A 21591-nucleotide genomic window follows, 5' to 3' on the forward strand; every position below is an offset into this window, starting at 1 on the left:
TCATATCTGTTGATCTCAACGTGGCTTCAAATCTCACCTACTCCGACCCATGGAAAGATGCCTTGCATAAATTTTTTCTCCTGAAGCAGGTTGTCACAGTCTGGGTTGTCCTTCCAGACTTTGTAGCCGGGGGTTGCCCTCTGACCCCTGCAGGCGATGCAGTCGATGTAATCCGGTGTCGTGTCGCAGTAGGTGTAAACTTTGTTACACAAGTTCCAAGGTAGCATCCCAAGAGAAACGTGTCTGTTGTTGTAAACACAGCTCCTCAGAGATCCTGGTTTAGCTCCTGCTAAAGAAATGGTCTCTGGTATTTTCCATGTGGCTTGTGGAAACGGTGGAAACGGAAGTACGCCATCCTCAAATGAACAGTTCATAGATCCAAAAAGTCCTTTTGCGGCATCTCCTGTCCGAAGTAGAACAGAAAAATCCTTTTTGCACCATTTGCATTTTCTTCTTTTCACGGGGACGCTGAGTCGTGGTTGTGTGCTCAGGCCATGGAGACACATCTGTTTGTCATCAGTGATGCTCTCTGGGTGCAGACCTGAGTTGTGTGTGGCGATTGGTCGCTGCGCACACACATAGCAGTTCACCTTGTTCTCCTCGTGAGCAGTCCTGTTCATCAGCTGCCACTACAGGTTGGTGCTGTAGTCATGTGGGTGGAACGTGAGGTCACTTCCTCCTCCAAACATCAGACATGCTGCAGTCACAGCGCAGTAGAAGATCCATCTGGCATATGGAGTCCCCATTGCTGCTCGGCGCACAGAGATGTCGGAACCCCCAAACTAAAGGAGTGAGGATCTTAGCGTTTCTTCACCGGGTTTGAGACGAACCACACTAAAAAATGGAACTCCTTTGTATCCCGGGAGCTCTAAAAGCTCTCCTTCCTCTCTACTCCGAATTAGGGGTTCAACACTCTCTGCAGCTTGCAGTGACTGAGATGTATCCAGCTGGGTCTTTCAGCAATCTTTACAGCTGGTGGTGTGGTCATCAGCACCTGGAACGGTCCTTCCCACCGTGGACTCGCCCAGTTCTTTCGTTTGATGACCTCTATGTAGACCCAGTCACCTGGCTCGATGGGAGCGGCCTCCTGCGCAGGAAGAGAATCAGAAGGCAGTAACTTTGCTCTGGACACTTCCTTTAGTTTAAGAGTCCTGATCATATAATCTGCTAATGTCTGATCTTCATCAGCTTTTTGTAAGTTTGGAGCAAACAGAGGCAATCTGTAAGCTCTCCCATGAATTATTTCAGAAGGTGTTAGACCATCAGCTGTCAGGGTGATTCTCATGTAGAGCTTCACCAAGTCTAAGCATTCTGGCCAGGGTCTGCCAGTGTCTGCCATGCATTTCCTCAATCTGCTTTTCACAGTACCATTTGTTGTTTCCACCAGACCTGCACTCTGTGGGTGATAGGCACAGTGGTTTTTCAATGTCATTCCAAAGTGAATAGCCATGTTATGTATGACTTGTCACTGTAAACATTCTGTGGAATACCGTGTGTTGGGATGTAGTTTTGCAGATAGCCTTAGCTACTGTCAAAGCATCTGCATGCTTTGCTGGAACTATTTCAACCCATTTAGAAAAAGCATCAATCATCATCTAACAGTATTTGTTAACTCAAAAGTTCATAACAAAAAAAAAATTTTATGTAAGAATTTAGTAGTTATATAGTATTACCTCACCATTTTCCCTTTTCCCCCTTCTTACACATGGCATAGCCCATGTGTCACAATCAACTAAGCTTCAAATAAAGACTTTGGGAGGATTAATGTTTAATTCAGGTGAACTCATAGGTTTATAGAAGATATTTTAGCAGACACGTCTTATAATTGCAGGGTTATATTTTGGTTATTCTTTGTTAAATTCAGCAGCTTTCAACATTTCTATCTAATTCTTCTAGAATAAAAATGTCCATCTTTAATTTAACCAAATCTCAAATTCTCTAATCCAAGATTTTTCTTTTTGAATTTATTTACTATAAATCAAAGTTAGATTAAAATGTTTTAGACTGAAATCTAGAAAATGTTGCTTTTATTCACAATCATCAATTTTTAGTAGCCATTTATATCTATCAGGTTGCTTAAAATCTCAGACTTTCACTTAACCTTGCATTTCAGACAAGTTAACAACATAAGTTTTTTTTATATCTATAATTAAATGGTCAATAGTTTCATCCGTTACTCAATTATGTAGTAACATTTCTCATTCTCATAATAATTTTCCTTCATCCCAATATGAAAAATCCCACAAAAACAATCGATTTGTAGATTCTTTATAGCATTAAGCTCTAAATTAAATTTTTCAGTTAAATTCAACGAAATATGTCATCATATCTCGTCACTGCAATATCAATTATTTTCAACACGTAGAGATGTTTAATTTAGTTCCAAACTAGTAAATAAAACATTTGAAAATCATTATTAGCTTAGAATCTCTAATACATTTTTTTTAATTGGTGTAATTTAGTTGCATAGCTCTATCAGTTTTTTTTGTTTAACTTTTAATAATTATAATTTTTTTCTTCATGGTTTCCCAACCTATGGCTCGTGGGCCCTAAGAGGATCACTGGTCCTTCTGTTAAGGACTGAGTTAACGGGTACAAAATGAACGATTTTATCTAACATTGTACCTAAAAACCTCTAAAATGTTCTTTTCTGGGTAGATCATTCCTATATGCAAACAGGATTAGTGAGCACATTCTTTATCACAGCGGTGTGTTTATAACTTATCTCGCATTTCTCCATTGTCTCACTTCTCGCTTCCCCCTCCTGCTGTTGGCGTCGCTGCAGCTGGTCCTCCCCCCGCCTCTCCTCCAGCTCCCTGTCAGTCCAACTGGCTCTGGTGTTGGATAAGTTGTCCAGACCGTCCCTTAGTGAATGTCCAGGTTGTCCACCAATGAATTTAGTTCCAGTCCAAACGTCCAGCAGGACTCCATACAGTAGTTTGCTGCATGGCAGTTCCCAGATGTCCAGGAATCAGGATCAGCGGACATCTTAGTGCCTTCAGGTGGCAGAAATCATCGTGTCCTTTTTCGCTTCTTTATCAACTGTCATTGGCTGGTGATGAAGGAGGGACGTCATCTGATCGGCAGGACAGGTCTGAGTTGAGGTCGGAGGTCAGACGCACCGCAGCGAGGCTCAGACAGGAAAAGGAAAGAAGCAAATAAGAGTCCATTAGGGTTTGTTCGGCTTTCTGTGTCTTTTTTCTTTTGACAAACATTTTCCATATAACTTTTCTCTTGTGATCGTATAGTGTTTAGCCACTTATTACCCAACATTTTAAGAAATCATAAATCCTTTCCTTATTCAAACACATATAAACATGAAACATGTTAAAAGCTGTAGTCTCTTTTATCCTGTACAATATTAACCTTTAAAATGTAGAATGTAAGTTTATGTTAACTTCATCTGTGTCACGTTTCACCAGAGAACAATGGATTTCTCTAAATTTGTCGATCTTAGTGCTGCAGACTGTGAGGTCAGCGGGCAGCCCTCCTCTCAAAAAGGCCTAAGAGAGTCAAGAGGCTGGATAATGTCCAGGTCGGTACCTTACTCTGACCTCTGACCCCTCCAGTTATACAGCCAAAGGATCATTTCACCAAGTTGGTGTTATAATCTGATTACGACACAATATATTAAACATTGTTCTCTGGGGAGAATTTTATTATTTAATTTTATTTTTCAGCTTCTCCTCCTTCAGGAAAGTCATAATTCCACTTTTAGCATACAAGGAAGTTGTTCCCATGTTTTTATTTCAGTGAGACGTCTCTCAACTGATTTTTCTTTGAAAGTGTAGGAATGATAAAAAACAACAAAACAAACAAACAAAACAAACAAACAAAACAAACAAACACCAGTATTTCCTAAAAATAATTATTTCTGACTTGTGAGGCTTAAACCTAATTTTTAGTAACAGTAAATATTATTTTGCATGCACTGGTTTCATACAGGAATCCAATTTCTTTTATTTATTTATCTTTTACTTAACGTGTAACAAGCTGAACTTATGTCCACCATTTCATCAATTTAGTCTGGTGGTGTGACTTCTTGGGGTGTGGTAGAGTCTGATCATGCTGTGTATTTCTCCTGTTTGTGGTCCCCTCACTCCACCATCCCTCTTGTTGCCCCGTGCAGCATTCTTTGAAGGGCAGTTTCTTGACCAGTGGCCAGTCTTGCCACAAGTCCAACAGACATCGTTGTCCTTTGGTTTATGACTTAAGGGTCGCTGCCTAAGGTGACCTCTTCTGCCTCTGTTTCTCCCCTGGCCTCTTGAGGAGCCGCGGAAAACAACAGAGGTATCTACTTCTCCAAAATCCTCCAGATGAGAAACATCTGATCCTGTTTTTTGGTTTTTTGACTACTTTTTCTGCATGACGTGCCCACGTCATCAGCTGTGGGACTGAGGCAGCATCATATTCAACCAGGTGTTTTTTGATCCAGCCCTCAATTTCAGGGCGGAAACTAGACATTAAAGCGTTTTTTTTTAGTTGTTGTTGATATACGCTTTCTAGTCCTTCATCATAAGTGATCCCACTGTGAACTGTGAACTCCTTCTCAAATCGTAGACGAAAATCGTCCACGTCCTCTCCAACTTTTTGTTTAATTCCTGACAGATGACTATAATTTGCCTTTTTACGAAAATTTGTTCTAACTCTCTCACACAACGGGTTTCATTGTCTTAAAATCATCAGAGAGAGCAGGATTAGCTCCTGGAGGGTATAGAATTGGAGCTAAAATATTATTATTAGTTATTTTCCCAGTATAATTTCCTCTTACTTCTACCCAATCTTTTCCTAATGAGGACATGGCTGCTTCTCCTGCTTCTACCCCATTTAGTCTATATGAATGGATTAATCCAGTCATGTCTTCTATCCATTTATCGGGGTCTTCTGTTACAGGTGTTATTCCTTCTACCGCCTTTCTGGCCTCTTTCAAGGTCCAGGGTGCAAAAACATATAAGTCTTGTGCCCCTTCGTCTAATGAGGGATACAGTCGTGCTGCTGGGACTGCAGCGGTTGAGACTGGGGCAGACGGAGCTGCTGCAGCGACGGGGGGGAGGAGCAGCTGCAGGAGCTTGCACTCCCTGCACCACTACATCATTCCGTGTGCTTAGAATGACTTTATTATCTTTCGGTCTAACAAATAGGTTTTTTGCTTCTATGAATTTTTTTGTCTTTAGCCTTTTTAATTTGTTCTTTCCGGTCTATGGCTGCTTTTAACCATAATTTAGCACATCTCAGCTCATCCTCCTTTTTAGCTTTTTTTTATTCCAGTTTTTCTTGCTACACTACTCTCCAAAATTCCCACAATTGTTTGCCATTGATCAATTTTTAGCTTTCCATCTATTTTATGTTTCTTTCTCCATTTTTTATTTTATTTTATTTTATTTTATTTTATTTTTTATCCCCATCAGGGCCCTCAGCGAGTGAGGAATTATAAGAATTTGTGTTTCTCATTATTTAAATCACTTGCAATTTTAGCTTCAAAATTTTATTTATTTAAATTTAGTCCAGGTTCATTGACTCCTAGGGAGTCCTATGAACTGGAGATCTTTTCAGTAGGCCAGCAATTAAAAATACCTTGTGTGATATTCTCCACTTCAACTCTTTCGAGTGGGAGAATCTTGCCTTTGCATCCACAAGAGGTTTGCTGCTTAATCCCACTGTTTTATATGAGGTAAAATACTGAGCAGTATTTAAACCTCCAATCACTCTTTCACGCACACACACACACACACACATCAAAGCAGCAAGCAAACAGCAATATCAGCACAGTAATAACAGAACAGTATTAACAAGCTTCCTATATACATGAGGAGTTACCCTTATGGGGTTTCCTCGAATAGAGTTTTAGCAGAGCGACATCATACAAGGATACTCAAACCTCTAAAATAGCCATTTTAAAATTCACCCACGTTTCTGTAGTTTTCGGGTTGTCCAGTCGGATCTCGTCACTCCGCCGTTGGCAGACAAAGTCGGACATGTGTCGCTGGCCCAGCGAAGAATTTTGCTTCCTGGATCTTTCTTTCCAGGTCCAGTTGACTCTGGCCGTGCACGGATTCAGCGCGTCTTCCTCTGCCTGACAGCGGGGGGGGAGAGATCCCAGGTTTCGGCACCAAATAATGATGGGTATTTTTCTCGAACCTATATAAAAGAACCACAGACAACGTGTATGAATTTTATGGCCAAGCTTTTGCAAAAGGAGAAATCTCTGCCAACCACTTCTCCAAGCCGTTCACAGAGAGTTCTGGTCTGCTTCCGCGTGAGCCCCTGTTTTATTGTCAAAGCAGAACAGCCAGGAAAAACAACAGAGGTCGTAAAACATTTAACCTAAACAAACTCAGTTCCAGGTGTGATAACTGATCTACGGTCTGAGCCCGGTTCAGCTCTAGGTCAAACTATCAACTAAGAAAAGGGTAGATAAACACGAGAAGAATTTAAGGTCTGAGAAACACAGAGTTTGACTGTCGCACATGAAGATGAACAGACAGTCATAACCTCCAGGTCAGTTTATACACACATAAGGAAGAAAAAACTTAAAACTAAAAATCACAATAACACTGATTAACATTAGACTGAATATGAACTAAAGTAATAACAAAATGATAATACCAAAAAATCTCTATCAGATGCCTTTGTTTACATCAAAACAAACAGGATTATCAAACTAAAAGGTCTGTATTATGTAGAAACTCTGGTTTTATTTGCAATCATATACATATATTTAAATAATCTAATAATTATTCAAATCAAATCATAGGATTTCATGTTTAAGTTCAGGCTAAAATAATTTAAATGTGTGAGAATTAGAGGAGTTGATGATTTAATGAATATTTTATTAATCAATCTGAGCTTCAAAATGTTTCCATTCAACCAGAATATTTTTATCTGGCTTTGATGAGATCAAGTAGATCTGAAGAGTTTCATCAGATCTGAAGAAAACAGCTGAACCTCTGACTAAATGCTTCGTTCGATCCAACATGGTTTTCCTGGTCGGTTCTGATCCTCTGTCAGCGGGTCGGTCCGTCCTGCAGGTTGGAGATTCCTGAGCAGCAGCTGATCCACAGTCCTGACCCGGCTGCAAAGCATGGATCAGAACCTCCTTCTGTTCATACGGGACCGGTTTACAGGAGAACCAGAACCAGAACGGTAGCTCTGCTGGATGGACTGAGGAGAACCAGAGGAACCAGCTGGTTCCTCCTGCAGCATGAACTTCCTGTCAGCTGCAGAGTTAAAACTTTACATCTTTGCTCCACTCTCTGGGTTTCAGCCAATCAGCAGCTAGCATTATGGGTGGCTGCTGATTGGCTTCCCAAGCTGCATTTTTGGTAAATGCATCACATTCTCTCAACTGAATGAAATAAAAAAAAATTAAAAATCATGTTTTTTAACATCCATGTTTATGAAGTTGAGAATTATTGACATTTATTTTCCACAAATATCAGAGGAAAATCTGTCCACTTTCTTTTTGCCATTTTTCCCTTTATTTTAAAACCTAATAAAATTAAAATAATAAAGAAAAAACATATTTAGCAATATATAATTTTGTTTAGCAAAAACTCTCCAAGTTGACTTTTTAAAAGGTTTTGTAACATTTATGTCTGTAGTTTCATTTTGGTGGACTGAGAATTAAAATATCTATTTGGGTTCATAAAGGTTACAGAAGGTGTTTATTTGTTTCAACATAAATACGGTTTAGTGTTTTAATCCATAATGTTTAGTAGGAATTAATATTATATATAAATTCAACACCAGATGGCGCTGATGTGCTGCAAAGATAAACTACATCAGCTTATTTCATTAACCTTCTCCACCATTATTAATGCATCACTCATGTTCATCATAGAGGTTTTATATTCTAATGTAAACTAAATAAACTGATTTTGTGTCTAATTTAAACCTAAAATGACATAAAGTTCATTTTGCACCAGTTCCTTCCATCATGCAGCTCCCCTGACTCAGACTTTGTGCTGCTGGTGAACCGGGTTTCTGTCTGCTGGTTGAAGCAGCAGGAAGTGAACAGCAGCAGAGGAAGAGGGCGGACTGAGCCGGTCTCACCAGCACCGACCCAAACGGGTCAACGCTCTGAGGAGACATGGAGGAAACATCAGCCAGACGTCTGCTGGGTGAGAAACTGTCTGCATTTCTGCTTTGGTTCTGGTGGTTCTGATGGTTCTGATGGTGAGGTCGGAGGTTAAACTGGACCCAAACCCAGCAGGACTTTAAGAAGGGAACAGGAAATGTGTCAGACCTTCATGATGAGGATCAGAAATGTTCTGCAGTCGGTCGTTAACTTCAGCTGAACTTTGTTCTCCTCAGAGTTCATCGTCCTGCTGAGCTGCTCAGGAAACTCAGGTCAGTGTTTCATCCTCCACCTGCTGAATGAAGCTGCTGCTTCGCTACAGGAACTGAAGTTAATCAGAGACTGAAACGTTACGTCATCGTGTCATTCATCAATATTTAACTCCTGACATCCAGAAACTTATTATAGGCTGGAGGAATCAGACATGATCAATGAAGGCAGATCAGATAATTTACAGACAGTTCTGTTTTCTCCAGTTCTCCCAGTTCATCTGACTGTGAGTCCCAGCAGATCTCAGTTCTTTGAAAGGGAATCAGTGACTCTGATCTGTGAGGATGAAAACAGCTCTGATGGATGGACTGTGAGGAGAAACACAACCAGAGGAACCAGGACTGAATGTGGAAAAGGGTGGGGGAAACCGGCTGGTTCTACCTGCAGCATCAGCTTCGTGTACCCATTAGACTCTGGCCTGTACTGGTGTGAGTCCATGTCTGGATCCTCCAGCAGCAGCAGCAGCAGCATCCAGCTCTCTGTCTCTGGTAAGATCAGACTGTGGAGTTAGTGTTGCTGTGTGGAAATGGATGAAATGCTGTAGTTTGTCTCTGTGTTGAGGTGGATCAGTGATCCTGCAGAGTCCTGTCCTCCCTGTGATGGAGGGAGATGACGTCACTCTGAGCTGCAGAGCAAAGAGTCCAGCCCACAACCTCCCAGCTGCTTTCTATAAAGATGGCTCCTTCATTGGTGATGGACCATCAGGTCACATGACCCTCCTCCATGTCTCCAGCTCTGATGAAGGCCTCTATAAGTGCAGCATCAGCGGTCAGGGAGAGTCTCCATCCAGCAGGATCTCTGTGGAAGGTCAGCAGCTTCTCTGTTTGCTTCAACCTTCATCAGGAGACAAGAAATAAATTATTACCTTTGATTCATTTCAGGGAGAATCACCTCCACTCCTCCACCTCCATCCTCCACTTCTCCATCCTCCATCCCTCCATCCAGCTCTCCTCCTGACCTCCAGCACCTCCTCCTGTGTCTCACTGCCTTCAGTTCTGCAGTTTCTCTGCTCTTCCTGGTTCTGCTGGTTTTATTCTTTAAAAACCATAAAGGTGAGACACAAACTGTGACTAAAATAATCCCAGCAGGAATATTAAATGTGTTTTATCACATTCTGAAGTTCTGGAGGTTCTGTTGGTCTGATGGAGCAGAACTTCTCCCAAACAGGAATCAGGCAGCATCAGGTGTTCAAAAACCAGATTCAGCACAGGTAATGATTTGTTTCTCCATGTTTTATTGAGATCTAACTTTGAATATACTGATTTTCACAAACATCTGGACAGATCTTTCTGCAGCAGAACTTATCGGGCTGCAGACGTTTATCACGATCAGAACATTCTGGTTCTGTTGCTCCTGAACACAACGGGGATTTTATTTTACAGTTTATAGATTTTCTAACTGGAGAAGCTTTCATCATGACTGGTTCTGACACTTTGTCTCAGTTGCTTTGGTCCATTTCTCAAATCATCCTCAGCATTTGATAAACAGTCAGTGAACATGTTGGTGCTCCAGCCTGACAGTCGTTGGGTTTGGATTAATCGGCTGGTCATGATGTCAGTATGACAGCGATGGAGGAATGTTCTGAGGTAAACTAGTTCTGATCAAAATGATTGTAAATTGTGATTGTGGGAGACCAATGTAAGCATAAGGCATTTATGATTTTACTGTAATTTATTGACAAACCATGTCATTGAATACAGAAAGCAGAGAACAACTGGAAATGAAAAGTAGAAACAGGAACATGAGAGAATCTCCTGAAGGAAACACAGTAGCATTAATTTATAATTTCCATCTGCATGCTGGGAACATGAGGAATGAAGAGCAGGATGAGATGAAGTCCACCAGCTTCCTGGTGATGGACTGATGGAAACGGCATCATGTCCTCTGACTCTCCTGACTCTTCCTCCTCATTCTCACTCCTCTTCCTCTCTCTGGCTGTTGACTCGTCCAAACCTTCGTCCTTCATCATCAGAAATTTAACATCATGTTGTTCTCTGGTTATATAGACTATAAACCTGCTAGTTAATCAGGTATATGATGAGCCTTCAGTCTATTTCAGGAAACTGGTTTATCTAATGGTTCACACATTTACCTGCATCAGAGAAACTCAGGATTCACCTGGGAGACGTTTATCAGTTCAATGAGCTAAAATGTTGTTTAGGTTTCAATAACTCAACAGAGACCTGTGTAATACATTTAGATCAACATAAAAGCTTTTGAAAATGGAGGAAAAGGCATGTGCATGCTGCACAGAAGCATTTGCAACTCTCTCAAAAGAACAGGAAGTGGGTTTTTTGAAGACCCCTGACCCCAATGCTTCTCAATGCTGTGGTCTGCTTCTCATGTCACCAACATCCTGCAGTTCAGACCAACCAGAAGCAGCCAGAATGTTCCAGAAAACTTTAACTGTCTGCTTCTTTTGAAGAAGAGAATATTTCTGTGTCCAGTCCTGCAGCTGCTGATCTGATCTGAGTTTCATTCTGCAGAAACAGTTTACAGAGGGAGGACAGGAGACGGACAGCAGGGACAAATCAGCAGCAGAGGCCCAGTAGCTGCGCCCCCTGCCGGACAAACCTCCAACAGCAGAGACCCAGTAGCTGCGCCCCCTGCTGGACAAACCTCCAACAGCAGAGGCCGGATAGCTGCGCCCCCTGCTGGACAAACCTCCAACAGCAGAGGCCCAGTAGCTGCGCCCCCTGCTGGACAAACCTCCAACAGCAGAGGCCGGATAGCTGCGCCCCCTGCTGGACAAACCTCCAACAGCAGAGGCCCAGTAGCTGCGCCCCCTGCTGGACAAACCTCCAACAGCAGAGACCCAGTAGCTGCGCCCCCTGCTGGACAAACCTCCAACAGCAGAGGCCGGATAGCTGCGCCCCCTGCTGGACAAACCTCCAACAGCAGAGACCCAGTAGCTGCGCCCCCTGCTGGACAAACCTCCAACAGCAGAGGCCGGATAGCTGCGCCCCCTGCTGGACAAACCTCCAACAGCAGAGCCAGACATCCAGAGATCTCCGTGTTGAACTGACAGGAGGTTCAGATCTTCTTCTGCTCAGTCAGGAAACGTTTGTCTGTTTAAACCAACTGGATGCCATGCAGTTCAGCTGTGCTTGTGGAACAGAAACCGGCCCTCAGCATCACACTTCCTCCACTGTTCTTACCTGCTGAGCAGCTCAGCTGGTTTACTTTGATCTGAATCAGTTGATGAGTTTAACTTTAACTTTCTTCTGTTCACTGATCAACCAAATATCGATACAGGAACAAAGTGTTTCATGGTGTATTGTCATAAACCTCAAGGCTTTTTCTTTTCTCTTCTAGTTGTTCTGTGTGATTTATGTCTATAATTATGTATTTAGTGACTCTGTGATGCTGAAGCTGCAGCTTCTGAGGACAAATTTATTTCTGTCCTAAAACCAGCAGATGAGTTTCTGAGGATTATTCAGAGTCACGTGACTCCATCAGCTGATGATGAAACATCCTCCTGCTGCCACCTACTGGCGGAGCGCTGATATTACAACTCAGCTGACAAACACTCTGGGTCTTATTCAGAAAGAGGCTCAGCATCTGGAACATCTGGACTAAAGCAGCTTGTCCTAGTCAAAGGCTCCAGTCCTGCTGTGATGAACTAATATGTTGGAACAAACAGGATGTGTAGATGTCCAGATTATAATCCAGAATCCTTAAGAACCGAGAAGAACAAACTTCACTGCAGATGGAGAAATAATCCAGAAAACATGTTTGACAGATTTATATTGTAAACTTTTATTTTTCACAGTCAGATTCTGAGTCAGAACTTTATTTTCATCTTAATGATGAATCAGTTCCCAGATCATCCTGAACATGAAGTGATAAATGTTGAAGCACAGAGAGACTCTGAGACCTGAAGGAGAATAGAGACATCAGCTGAGCTGTAATACCAGCTCTCCGCCACTAGGTGGGGTAAAACCACAGCAGAACCAGAACCAGAACCAGAACCAGGAGTGGATCAGAACCACACTGAGTTTTACTCATATATCTAAATAATGTAAAAACTGGATGTATTTGTTTTAGTGTTCAGATGTTTTAACCCATTTTGAAGTTTTGTATCTGCTGCAGATAAGAAAAATAAAATGTTATTAATGTGTTTATTTTTTGGGTAAATGACGTCTAATGGTCTGACTTTAGCTTCATCCAGCCAAAACAATGACGTCTTAAACCAGTGTTGTGGTACTCGAAGTCGGTCTTGGTCTCAAGTCCGGTCTTAAGACCATTTTCTGATAGTCTCGGTCTTGTCTCGGTCTCGGGCTCTGAGGACTCGGCATTTTATTTCAAGACCAGTCGAGACCGCAACTGTGAAAATACCACTAAACATACAGCATTCTGTCCAGTTTATTTGTTAACATCTTTGCTTTCAGTGGATGCAAAACGAACCGATTAAAATCCAAGCAACTAAGTGTTTCTGTTCCTCCTCCCCACCTTTCACTCGCACGCGGTGCTCCAGGACATGCGCAGTGGTTTCCTCTCAGCGGCAGAAAATGTTTGTCTAATCGTCAGTAATATCATAGCGCTGCATAAATAGTAAGAAATCCGATGGCCACAGCTAACTCAGCATCGCTTCGCTTTCACAGATGGTGGGGACAACGTCTAACTTTTTACGTCACTTAGAAAAGTAGCTCAAAGAAGGTAAGCTCCGTTAACGTGATGTTAGCAAAGCTAGCTGTACAGAGACACTAAGAATTGTGAAGTTATCACTCACTGCCTGAATTATTGTGCGGAGATGTTGACTGACGTCACAAATATGGGAGAACGATGTGTCCAAAAGTCTGCAATATATTGATGTGACATTCAGGAACAGTTGATTCTTCTCCACGGCTCTTTATTTATTAGATAGGACTGGAGTGTCACTGAGAGCCGTTGTTCTATCAGATAGCCATACGCTGTCAGATTAGCATACATGCAGTGAGTACCATGCCTGCGCATTAAGAAGTCCGACCGTCAGAGGAGTTGTCAGTTCACCATACGTAGCAAGTTATCATGAACATAAGTCATTAAATTGTTTTCAATGATAACTATATAGATATACATGTGTTGTCATGGTTTCAAAGTGTATTTAAAGCAGGTCTGGCTGCAGCTGGAGTCAGCTACAACACACACCCGTGTAAACCTCACTTAACCGCTAAGTCAGGATGCCATACAACTGTTAATAACAAAGTATATGACGATCTATGTCATGATTCTATGTTATTGATTAAATGAAATCTTATGGTAATGACGTGTCTGACAGATATAGCCGGTGTTCTATCAGATAGCCATACGCTGTCAGAATAGCATACATCAGAGGTTCCCAAACTGTGGGGCGCGCCCCCTAGGGGGGGCGCCGTGTCATTGCAGGGGGGGCGCGGGAAGCCGTCTGGATGAAAAAAAAACAAAACATGAACACTGTATGCGCTGGGTTTTTACCTTAGAATGACCAACTCTCTGTTATTCCTATGTCAATTTGATACAGTAGAGGCTTCCTCACTTCCCATATCTGTGTCCCCTGTCACTTTTATCAGCAGTTAAAACTGTTTAATCCGTTGTTAATGTGACCTTGGATACAGCTTTAGATCCTCTTTTTACCAGATCACTCAGATAAGTTTGTAAAGATGGACAGAGGCACTGCTGCAGATTACAAACAGTTTATTGAATTCACAAATGTTTCATGTACAATAATAGTCAATTTATTTTATTATACCAAATGACCACACTAAAGGTGGAAGTCTATGCTGGCCCTGGGATCCTTAAAGCTGAATAATTAAAACTAGATAAAAATTTGACTGTTTGGGGGAGGAATAATAAGAAAACACAAATACAACTAAATACACCTAAGTGTTCCCCAACAAAAGCACACTCACACAACAATCCCTAGTGAATACAAAGGAAAAGAAAAAAAGAAACTCCCCTTCCACTAGTCTCCTCAATATAAATAAAACAGCCTAGGACCCAGGGACAGCATAGGTCCCAGTTTAAAACAAGTCAGCGGGCTGCAGTAGGAAGTCCCTTTCCCTAAACAAACCCCCCCAAAAAAGAAAAGTTCTTTTTAATCAACAACAAACATCTAAAAATAAGTAAACTGACACAAAAGAAAAATTGAAATCAAAACAAATCAAAAACTGAAACAGTAGCAGGCCAACCTTCTCTAAAGTGAAACCAGTAAATGTTGCTCTTGACGACACACTCTAAAGTGCGTTTCCTGTGCACAAGTCCTCAGCCTGCATCTGATCATCTCAGCGATCTACCTGCTTTTAAATGCAAATGCTGATTACCCGTCTCCCTAACAAGCCAGCTGCGCTCTGTCACAGCATCTTCCATATATGGGCAAGAGGAAGAGGGCGCAGCAGCACACATTCAGGGGAAATAATATGCCCCGGCTACATTAACATGTTGTAACCTGTTTTTCCGAGCCGCCTTTAAACGCAACATGAGCGCTACGACGCTCGCGCTGGGTTTCCACCTGTGAAGGAGACCTGCTGCTGCTGGGCGGAGCTACGTAGGTTTGTGTTAGAATCACGGCAGCAAACCAGCAAAACGCAAAGAACTTTTCACAGTTTTTCCCTCCAAACTAACCGACTGAGTTGAGTAAAGCTGTTGGATGCAGGTAATGTTAGCTAAAAGATGACTAGCTAATGTTAGCTAAAAGATGACTAGCTAATGTTAGCTAAAAGATGACTAGCTAATGTTAGCTAAAAGATGACTAGCTAATGTTAGCTAAAAGATGACTAGCTAATATCAATACAGAACCTTAAGCTTAACAAGTACCTTGTAGGCTACCCCCTGTCACATGCGTCGTTTCAACCAGACAGCCATTTGTAATCCATAGGGGGGCGCAGAAAATGTTTGGAAACCACTGGCATACATGCAGTGAGTACCATGCCAGCGCATGTGCATTAAGAAGTCCGACTGTCAGTGGAGTTGTCAGTATACGCAACAAGTTATGACTAAAATAAATCATTAAATTGTTTATAATATGACATAATGTGATAACTAGATAGATATACATGCGTTGTCGTGGTTTCAAAGTGTATTTAAAGCAGGTCTGGCTGCAGCTGGATGCCATACAACTGTTAATAACTGTTAATAATGATCTACGTCATGATTCTATGTTGCTGATTAAATAAAATCATATGGTAATGACAGCGTATGCATGTCTGAGCTAAGCGTACGACTATTTGACAACGTATGCTGATCTGACAGAACACCGTGAGTTCGTCCTAAGCGTATGACGATCTGACCTGACAGAACACCCGTTCTTTGTTCTTGTAATGCTCTGTGTGCACTGCATCATTATTTAATTTAATTATGTACGTTGATATTTAAATTAACAAATAACTAAAACACAAGAACCAAAGAGCACGCAGACCATGCACATTGCTCTTTGATTGTTTTTGTTCAAAGTGGCAGCTGTAATGTCTGCCATGGTGTCAGACTGCCTGGCTTCATGTACTGGGATAGAGAGTGAAAACAGTCACGGTGAGCGCCTTCTGTTTGGTTACTTCTTGCTTGTTGCTCCTTGGTCAGTGTTCATAGTTGAGCGTTATTTACCGTCAGGGCATTGCCTCAATTGCTATGTTTAATGGTGCAGACAGTGGTGGTGGTTTCTGACATGAGCAATATGGGCAAATGCCCAGGGCGTTATGTTTTTAGGGATGGCACGAAACCATCACACATTTTAGCACAGAAATGGAATATTTAATATTGGTAAAATGTATTAAGTATTTAATATCTAGGTGTTTTATGGTAATATGGATCTTTCAGATTATTTTGAAAAGCAATTCTGATCGTATTTTACATTTTATTGTGTCATGTAGCTGTAGCTGGTCTTGGTCTTGACTTGGTCTCGGACCCTAAAAGTCTTGGTCTTGTCTTGGTCTCGGGTTAGGTGGTCTTGAACACAACACTGTCTTAAACCTTTTCAAACTGAACCAGAACGCAGCAAAATCTGTGTGGATATAGAAATCACAAAAGGTGATGAAGATGAGGAGGACCAAACGGAGGAAGAGGACAGAGCTGGCTGGAGGAGCTGCTGTTTGCTGCTGCTGCTGCAAACAGCAGATTCAAAATATGTTTTTCTGCTCTGGCCTAAAAAATGCTTTGGGCGATTCCACAAAATGTTCCGTTTGCTTAGGAAATTCCCTGGAAAAGTTGATGAATGTTTTATGAACACATGAGTTCATGCAGGCGGGAACAAGAGGAGCTCCAGGGGAAAACCAAAAGATTCAACATGTTTCAACCTGCAGCCTGAGAGCAACTTCTGTAAAACTGAAAACATCAGGAAGTCGTTCTGCAGGAATAAAAACAAAACCGAAATACTTTAAGGTTCAGTTATTATCATCTCAGTTAAGACCTTTAGTTGGTAACAGGACAGACAAAAACAAGAGGTTTGGAGAGAAAACCTCTTCAATTCATCTGCATCACACGTTTCAGAAGCACGGCAGTTCAAAGAGCTTCATGTCATAAAATCAATGAACTGGGAAACAAACATGAAACATTACATTTCACCATCATTCAAATCATCAACACACATCAAATATATGGAACCAGATATTACGAATCAAAAGGAGCTTTAAGCAGCTCATTTTATCCCAGATTTAAAGGAACTCTGTTTCTAGACTGTAAAACCAAGTTTAGACTGACTGGACGGCGACGCCCATCTGCTTCATAAACCCAGCAGGGGGTCTCTGTCTGCCTGCCATGTTTATGTGTCCTGACTGTGTGTGAACATTTGTTCACCTGCCCCTTTTGCTCCTTGCCCCAAAGGGCCCTTTTGGTCCAAATTTTATTTATTTCTCTTTTTTTTTGTATTATTATTTCCTAAGCCCTCTTCTGACACATAATAACATGCACTAAAATTATTATTATTTTTGTTGGGTTTTTTTGTACAACATAATAACCCCCCCCCCCCCGACACACACACACCTTGTTACCTTTGACCTTTTGCCCATGACCCAGTTGCCTCTCGCGCAGTGAGATCAGGCGGCTAACTGGAGCTGAACGTAGTGAACATTCAGATTCCAGATCAGTTTTTGGTGAATTAAAACGTTTTGGTGAATAAAGTGGAGCAGACCTGCTGCTTGTCAGATGATGGAAAACGTTGAAGTCTCGTTTCTGCTTCAGCGGTTTAATCAGAGAGGAAATGAGATACAACAGACACTGACAGGCCTCTGTCTGCCTTTCTCTGAAGAACTACTGAGGGAAGGAGAAACTGTTCTTATCCATCATTCAGTATTTTTACCATACAGACATCAGGCTGTTGTTGTTGTGCTACTAGCTAGCTGCTAGCTACGACTTTGCTAGCAAATAATGTACATTGCATTTATTCCAGTGTTAGGTAAATGTATCTTGAAGGAGAATAGCACTTAAATTAAAGTAACTTTAGAATTAATTCATTTACAGGTGCTGGTCATAAAATTAGAATATTGTGATAAAGTTCATTATTTTCCATAATGTCATGATAAAAATTAAATTGTCATATATTTTAGATTCATTGCACACCAACTGAAATATTTCAGGTCTTTTATTGTTTTAATTTTGATGATTTTGGCAAACAGCTCATGAAAACCCAAAATCCCTGTCTCAATAAATTAGAATATTATGAAAAGGTTCTCTGAACGAGCAATAAAAATAATCATCTGAATCAACAAAGTAACTCTAAACACCTGAAAAAGATTCCTGAGGCCTTTAAAAACTCCCAGCCTGGTTCATTACTCAAAACCGCAATCATGGGTCAGACTGCTGACCTGACTGCTGTCCAGAAGGCCATCACTGACATCCTCAAGCAAGAGGGTGAGAAACAGAAAGAAATTTCTGAACCAATCGGCTGTTTGCAGAGTGTTATATCAAGGCACCTCAGTGGAAAGTCAGTAGGAAGGAAAAAGTGTGGCAGAAAACGCTACACAACGAGAAGAGGTGACCGGACCCTGAGGAAGATTGTGGAGAAGACTAAATATGTCTGGTGGTCCATCTCTGATTTACATATCTTGCTAAATTGCGGTTTGAATATTTCAATACTTTCCTATAACAAAATAGACCTGCAGAAAGAAATTACTAATAAAATATCTTACATATACATAGTGTTATGCTCTGTATATAGATGTCCGTTAGCTTTGATTGTATATCTCACAATTTAGTAATTTATCATTATTTATTAAACTCTGAAAGCTGAGAGGCTTTAATATTCTGTCCTAGAAGGAGGTTAGATGGGCCCTTTTTTTTGAGCCCCTGCCCCCTTAGTGGCCTCTGCACGGCCCTGGCCAACCAATCTAATCGATTCAAAGGGCTTTACTGAATTCATATTGAATTGGAAAAATTCATTGAAATTCAGTGATGGGTGGATATTTTTATCTCCAAGTTTTATAAATGATTCCAGAAACCACTAAATCTAAATCAGTCTGTAAAGAGAAGAAGAAGAACTGCCAGTCCGATCAACGGTCCAGAAGATCCGGTTCTGCTTCCTCTGCTTGAGACCATCCTTGACTCTGTGGAGGAGAAGCAGCAGTGAGAACGAGGCGTCGGGTCGACACTGAAGAACAAAACATCTTCACACATTTCTGTCACAGGGAGGCAAAACGAGGCTGTCAGTGGAAACTGGCTTCACTCGGTGCTCAGTGCCAAATCAGGTCTTTCTTTGTTGTGCAGGAAGAGATTTTCCCCAACATGACCAGAGTTTTTGATTGTTGAACCACATGATCAGCTTCTCTTAAAACCACCTGTTCTGTTTTTATCAAACAAAACCAAGCTGAGACGTCTCCATCTGCAGCTCCACAGCTTCCACCATCTCTGCCATCCTTCCCTCAGTTCCCATCTTTAATCAACATCTGGAATAAACCCTGAACATGATCATTCAGATTCCAGGTCCAACAAATCACTTGGCTTGATGAGAAACTTCCCTGGACGGCTGACCTGTCAGGTAACCATCAGGTGGAGAGCAGTGGACAGACCAGGCTGTGTCTGAGCAAAGGCATCAGCCGACATCTGGACTTCATCCGATGTACCAAAACCAATCTGAGAAACTCAGAGCTTTAGAGGGAAACTCACTCAGCCAGGAGCCTGGATCTCTAAGCCTGACTTCAGCTCCAGCTTACATCCTGTCTGATCCTCATCTGTTTGCAGATGATGTGATGCTGTTTGTATCTGTAAGTTAAACTGATGTGGTGAAGAAGAAGCTGAGCTGAAAGACAAAGATGAGCTACAGAACCAGACAACAGAGACTAACGGGTCGGTCCTCCTCAGAGGGGACAGGGCAGAGAGCTACATAGGTCTAAGACCTATCAAACATTGTTACCCTCCAGCTCAGCTTTGGTTGAAACTCAGCAGAATGAATCTGCTGAAATCTCTGATCCAAACCCAAACAGACTCACCTGGAGTAACTGTCAGGTTGATGATGATGTTAGGCTCTGCTACCAAGTTTCTTTTTGCTCCAGTCAGAAAGACTCGACACTCGTATGTCCCGCTATCATCAGTCGTCAAGTGCCTCAGAACCAAAGACGCGTCTCCGTTCTTGTCCTGCAGATCCACCCGGCCCTTAAAAGATGGATGCTGGTGTTCTGAGTCAAACTGTGAATCTCTGAACAGCAGAACACAACATGAACCCAGTTCAGCCTTCTTCCACTCTACAGCCAGGACAGGTGAGCGGTCAGAGACCCGACAAGGCAGAGTGATGTTCTGTCCTGATTCTGCTGTGATGCTGTGTTGATCTGAAGGAGAGGAAACAAGAAATTAAAGACTCTGGTTTCTGGGTTTCACCAAAAGAAGCACTGATGAATATAAATAAGTTACAGAATATTTAAATGATCTGGTTCAGCTCAGCGGTTCTGGACCGTAAAGCAGTGAGACTCTGATGTAGATGATGGATTTGAGATACAAACATAGTTTCTCTGGAAAACAAGCTTTTTGACCAACATCCTGATTAGAGCAGCAGCAAAGAAACTGAGGAGGATAAGCAGCTTCAGTTCAAGTCAAATCATTTTAACTCATTAAACTGATCTCTCTGGTAAAGTTGGTCTCTACCAGGCTAGTTGTTGTTATTCCAACCAGAACCGCCTTGTTTGGTAATCCCTGTGTGGTGAACGATGCCTTCCTGTTCCTGCTGCAGCACGCGCTCTCTCTACATGAATGGACCTGGAGGATGATAACCTGCTCCAACATGTCCAGAGCCACCAGCTGCATTCGCTGGAGGGAGAATCTGCTCAGTGCGGCTGGAAACATCCACTCCAACCGATACCATGACTGTCTGGTTTCATCAGCAAATATGATCGGAGCTTCAGGGACGATTAACATGAAGGTTTTTAACGGTTAAGAATCTTAAACTCAGAAACATGTAAGAAATAAATTCTGCAGTCAAACAAATAAATGACCTTCAGCTTCAGCAGCAAAGAAACGTTCAGAGAAAACAGCAGAAACTGATTAAAACTGGAACAAAGGATAATTTATATCGGCTCTGGACAGAATCAACCAGCATTTGATTAAAATACTTCAGGAAACTGAAATTAACTTAAATCAACACAAAACACCAACTCTCCTCTGGTGGAGTCTGTTTTAATCCAGCAGAACAAACCAGCAGGTTTAATAAGAGGCTCCTTAAACTTTACTGACTAAAACATTTCTCCATCAGAGAAGCTGAGTGTCAGTTTGACATTTACATGATTAGTTTGAACTTACTAGAATCTGTCGACACAGAAGAAACGTTTAACAGCAGAAGCCAAAGCAGCAGCAGCTGAGATGAAGACGCCATGAGGAGCGAAGCAGCAAACAGTCTGACCTGCAGAGCGAGTCTAGATTAAAATGTCTCAGCTAGAGTGTTTCAACTAGAACCTCCCAACTAGAATGTCTCAGCTAGAAGCTGCAGTTCTGTTCAACCTCCAGGAATAAAACCCCTCCGGCTGTTTCACCATTTAAAATAAGTCAGGATTATCTCAGTTTAACATAAAATCTAACTTTGTATTTTCAACCTTTTTGAAAAAGCTGGATTAGGTTTGATGTTATAACAGGTTAAACCAGAAAAACTCAGACTGGCCAAACCAGAGAGGGAGTTTTTAACGGACTGTTTTATTTAATTAGTGCCTTCATGTCATTTGATGCCTTTGTTTACATCAAAACAAACATGATTATCAAACTAAGAGGTCTCTATTATGTAGAAACTCTGGTTTTATTTGCAATCATATAAATATATTTAATATGCAATATATAATTTTGTTTAGCAAAAACTCTCCAAGTTGACTTTTTAAAAGGTT

At 41.5% G+C, this 21591-nt stretch overlaps 1 protein-coding gene, 1 long non-coding RNA gene and 1 pseudogene across 2 annotated transcripts; 1 reads left to right on the forward strand and 2 right to left on the reverse strand.

The window, feature by feature from the left end:
* Positions 1-3443: 3443 nt before the first annotated feature.
* On the reverse strand, positions 3444-8091 carry LOC148154430 (uncharacterized; annotated as a pseudogene).
* LOC106907264 (uncharacterized) lies at positions 8013-11372 on the forward strand. Its single transcript, XM_088015227.1, has 6 exons — positions 8013-8120; positions 8314-8349; positions 8554-8835; positions 8909-9154; positions 9229-9399; positions 10834-11372. Exons 1-6 carry the CDS (start codon positions 8090-8092, stop codon positions 11370-11372), a joined length of 1305 nt encoding a protein of 434 aa, XP_087871353.1. The 5' UTR covers positions 8013-8089.
* A 5321-nt stretch (positions 11373-16693) lies between these two features.
* LOC106913024 (uncharacterized) lies at positions 16694-21171 on the reverse strand. Its single transcript, XR_015766101.1, has 3 exons — positions 21020-21171; positions 19720-20055; positions 16694-18837 (listed from the first exon to the last, which is right to left on the reverse strand). It is a non-coding gene; the product is annotated as an uncharacterized LOC106913024 (long non-coding RNA).
* Positions 21172-21591: the final 420 nt, after the last annotated feature.

Source organism: Poecilia mexicana, unplaced genomic scaffold (genome assembly GCF_051168715.1).
Source record: "Poecilia mexicana isolate PSO_F unplaced genomic scaffold, ASM5116871v1 scaffold_18, whole genome shotgun sequence".
Lineage (NCBI taxonomy): Eukaryota > Metazoa > Chordata > Actinopteri > Cyprinodontiformes > Poeciliidae > Poecilia > Poecilia mexicana.

Bases quoted from the DNA above. Each gene is read 5' to 3' on its own strand.
- LOC106907264 (XM_088015227.1), top strand. From the start codon at position 8,090: ATGGAGGAAACATCAGCCAGACGTCTGCTGG. The intron at 8,350-8,553 runs GTCAGTGTTTCA...TGTTTTCTCCAG, and splicing joins GAGCTGCTCAGGAAACTCAG to TTCTCCCAGTTCATCTGACT. The intron at 9,155-9,228 runs GTCAGCAGCTTC...GATTCATTTCAG, and splicing joins CAGCAGGATCTCTGTGGAAG to GGAGAATCACCTCCACTCCT.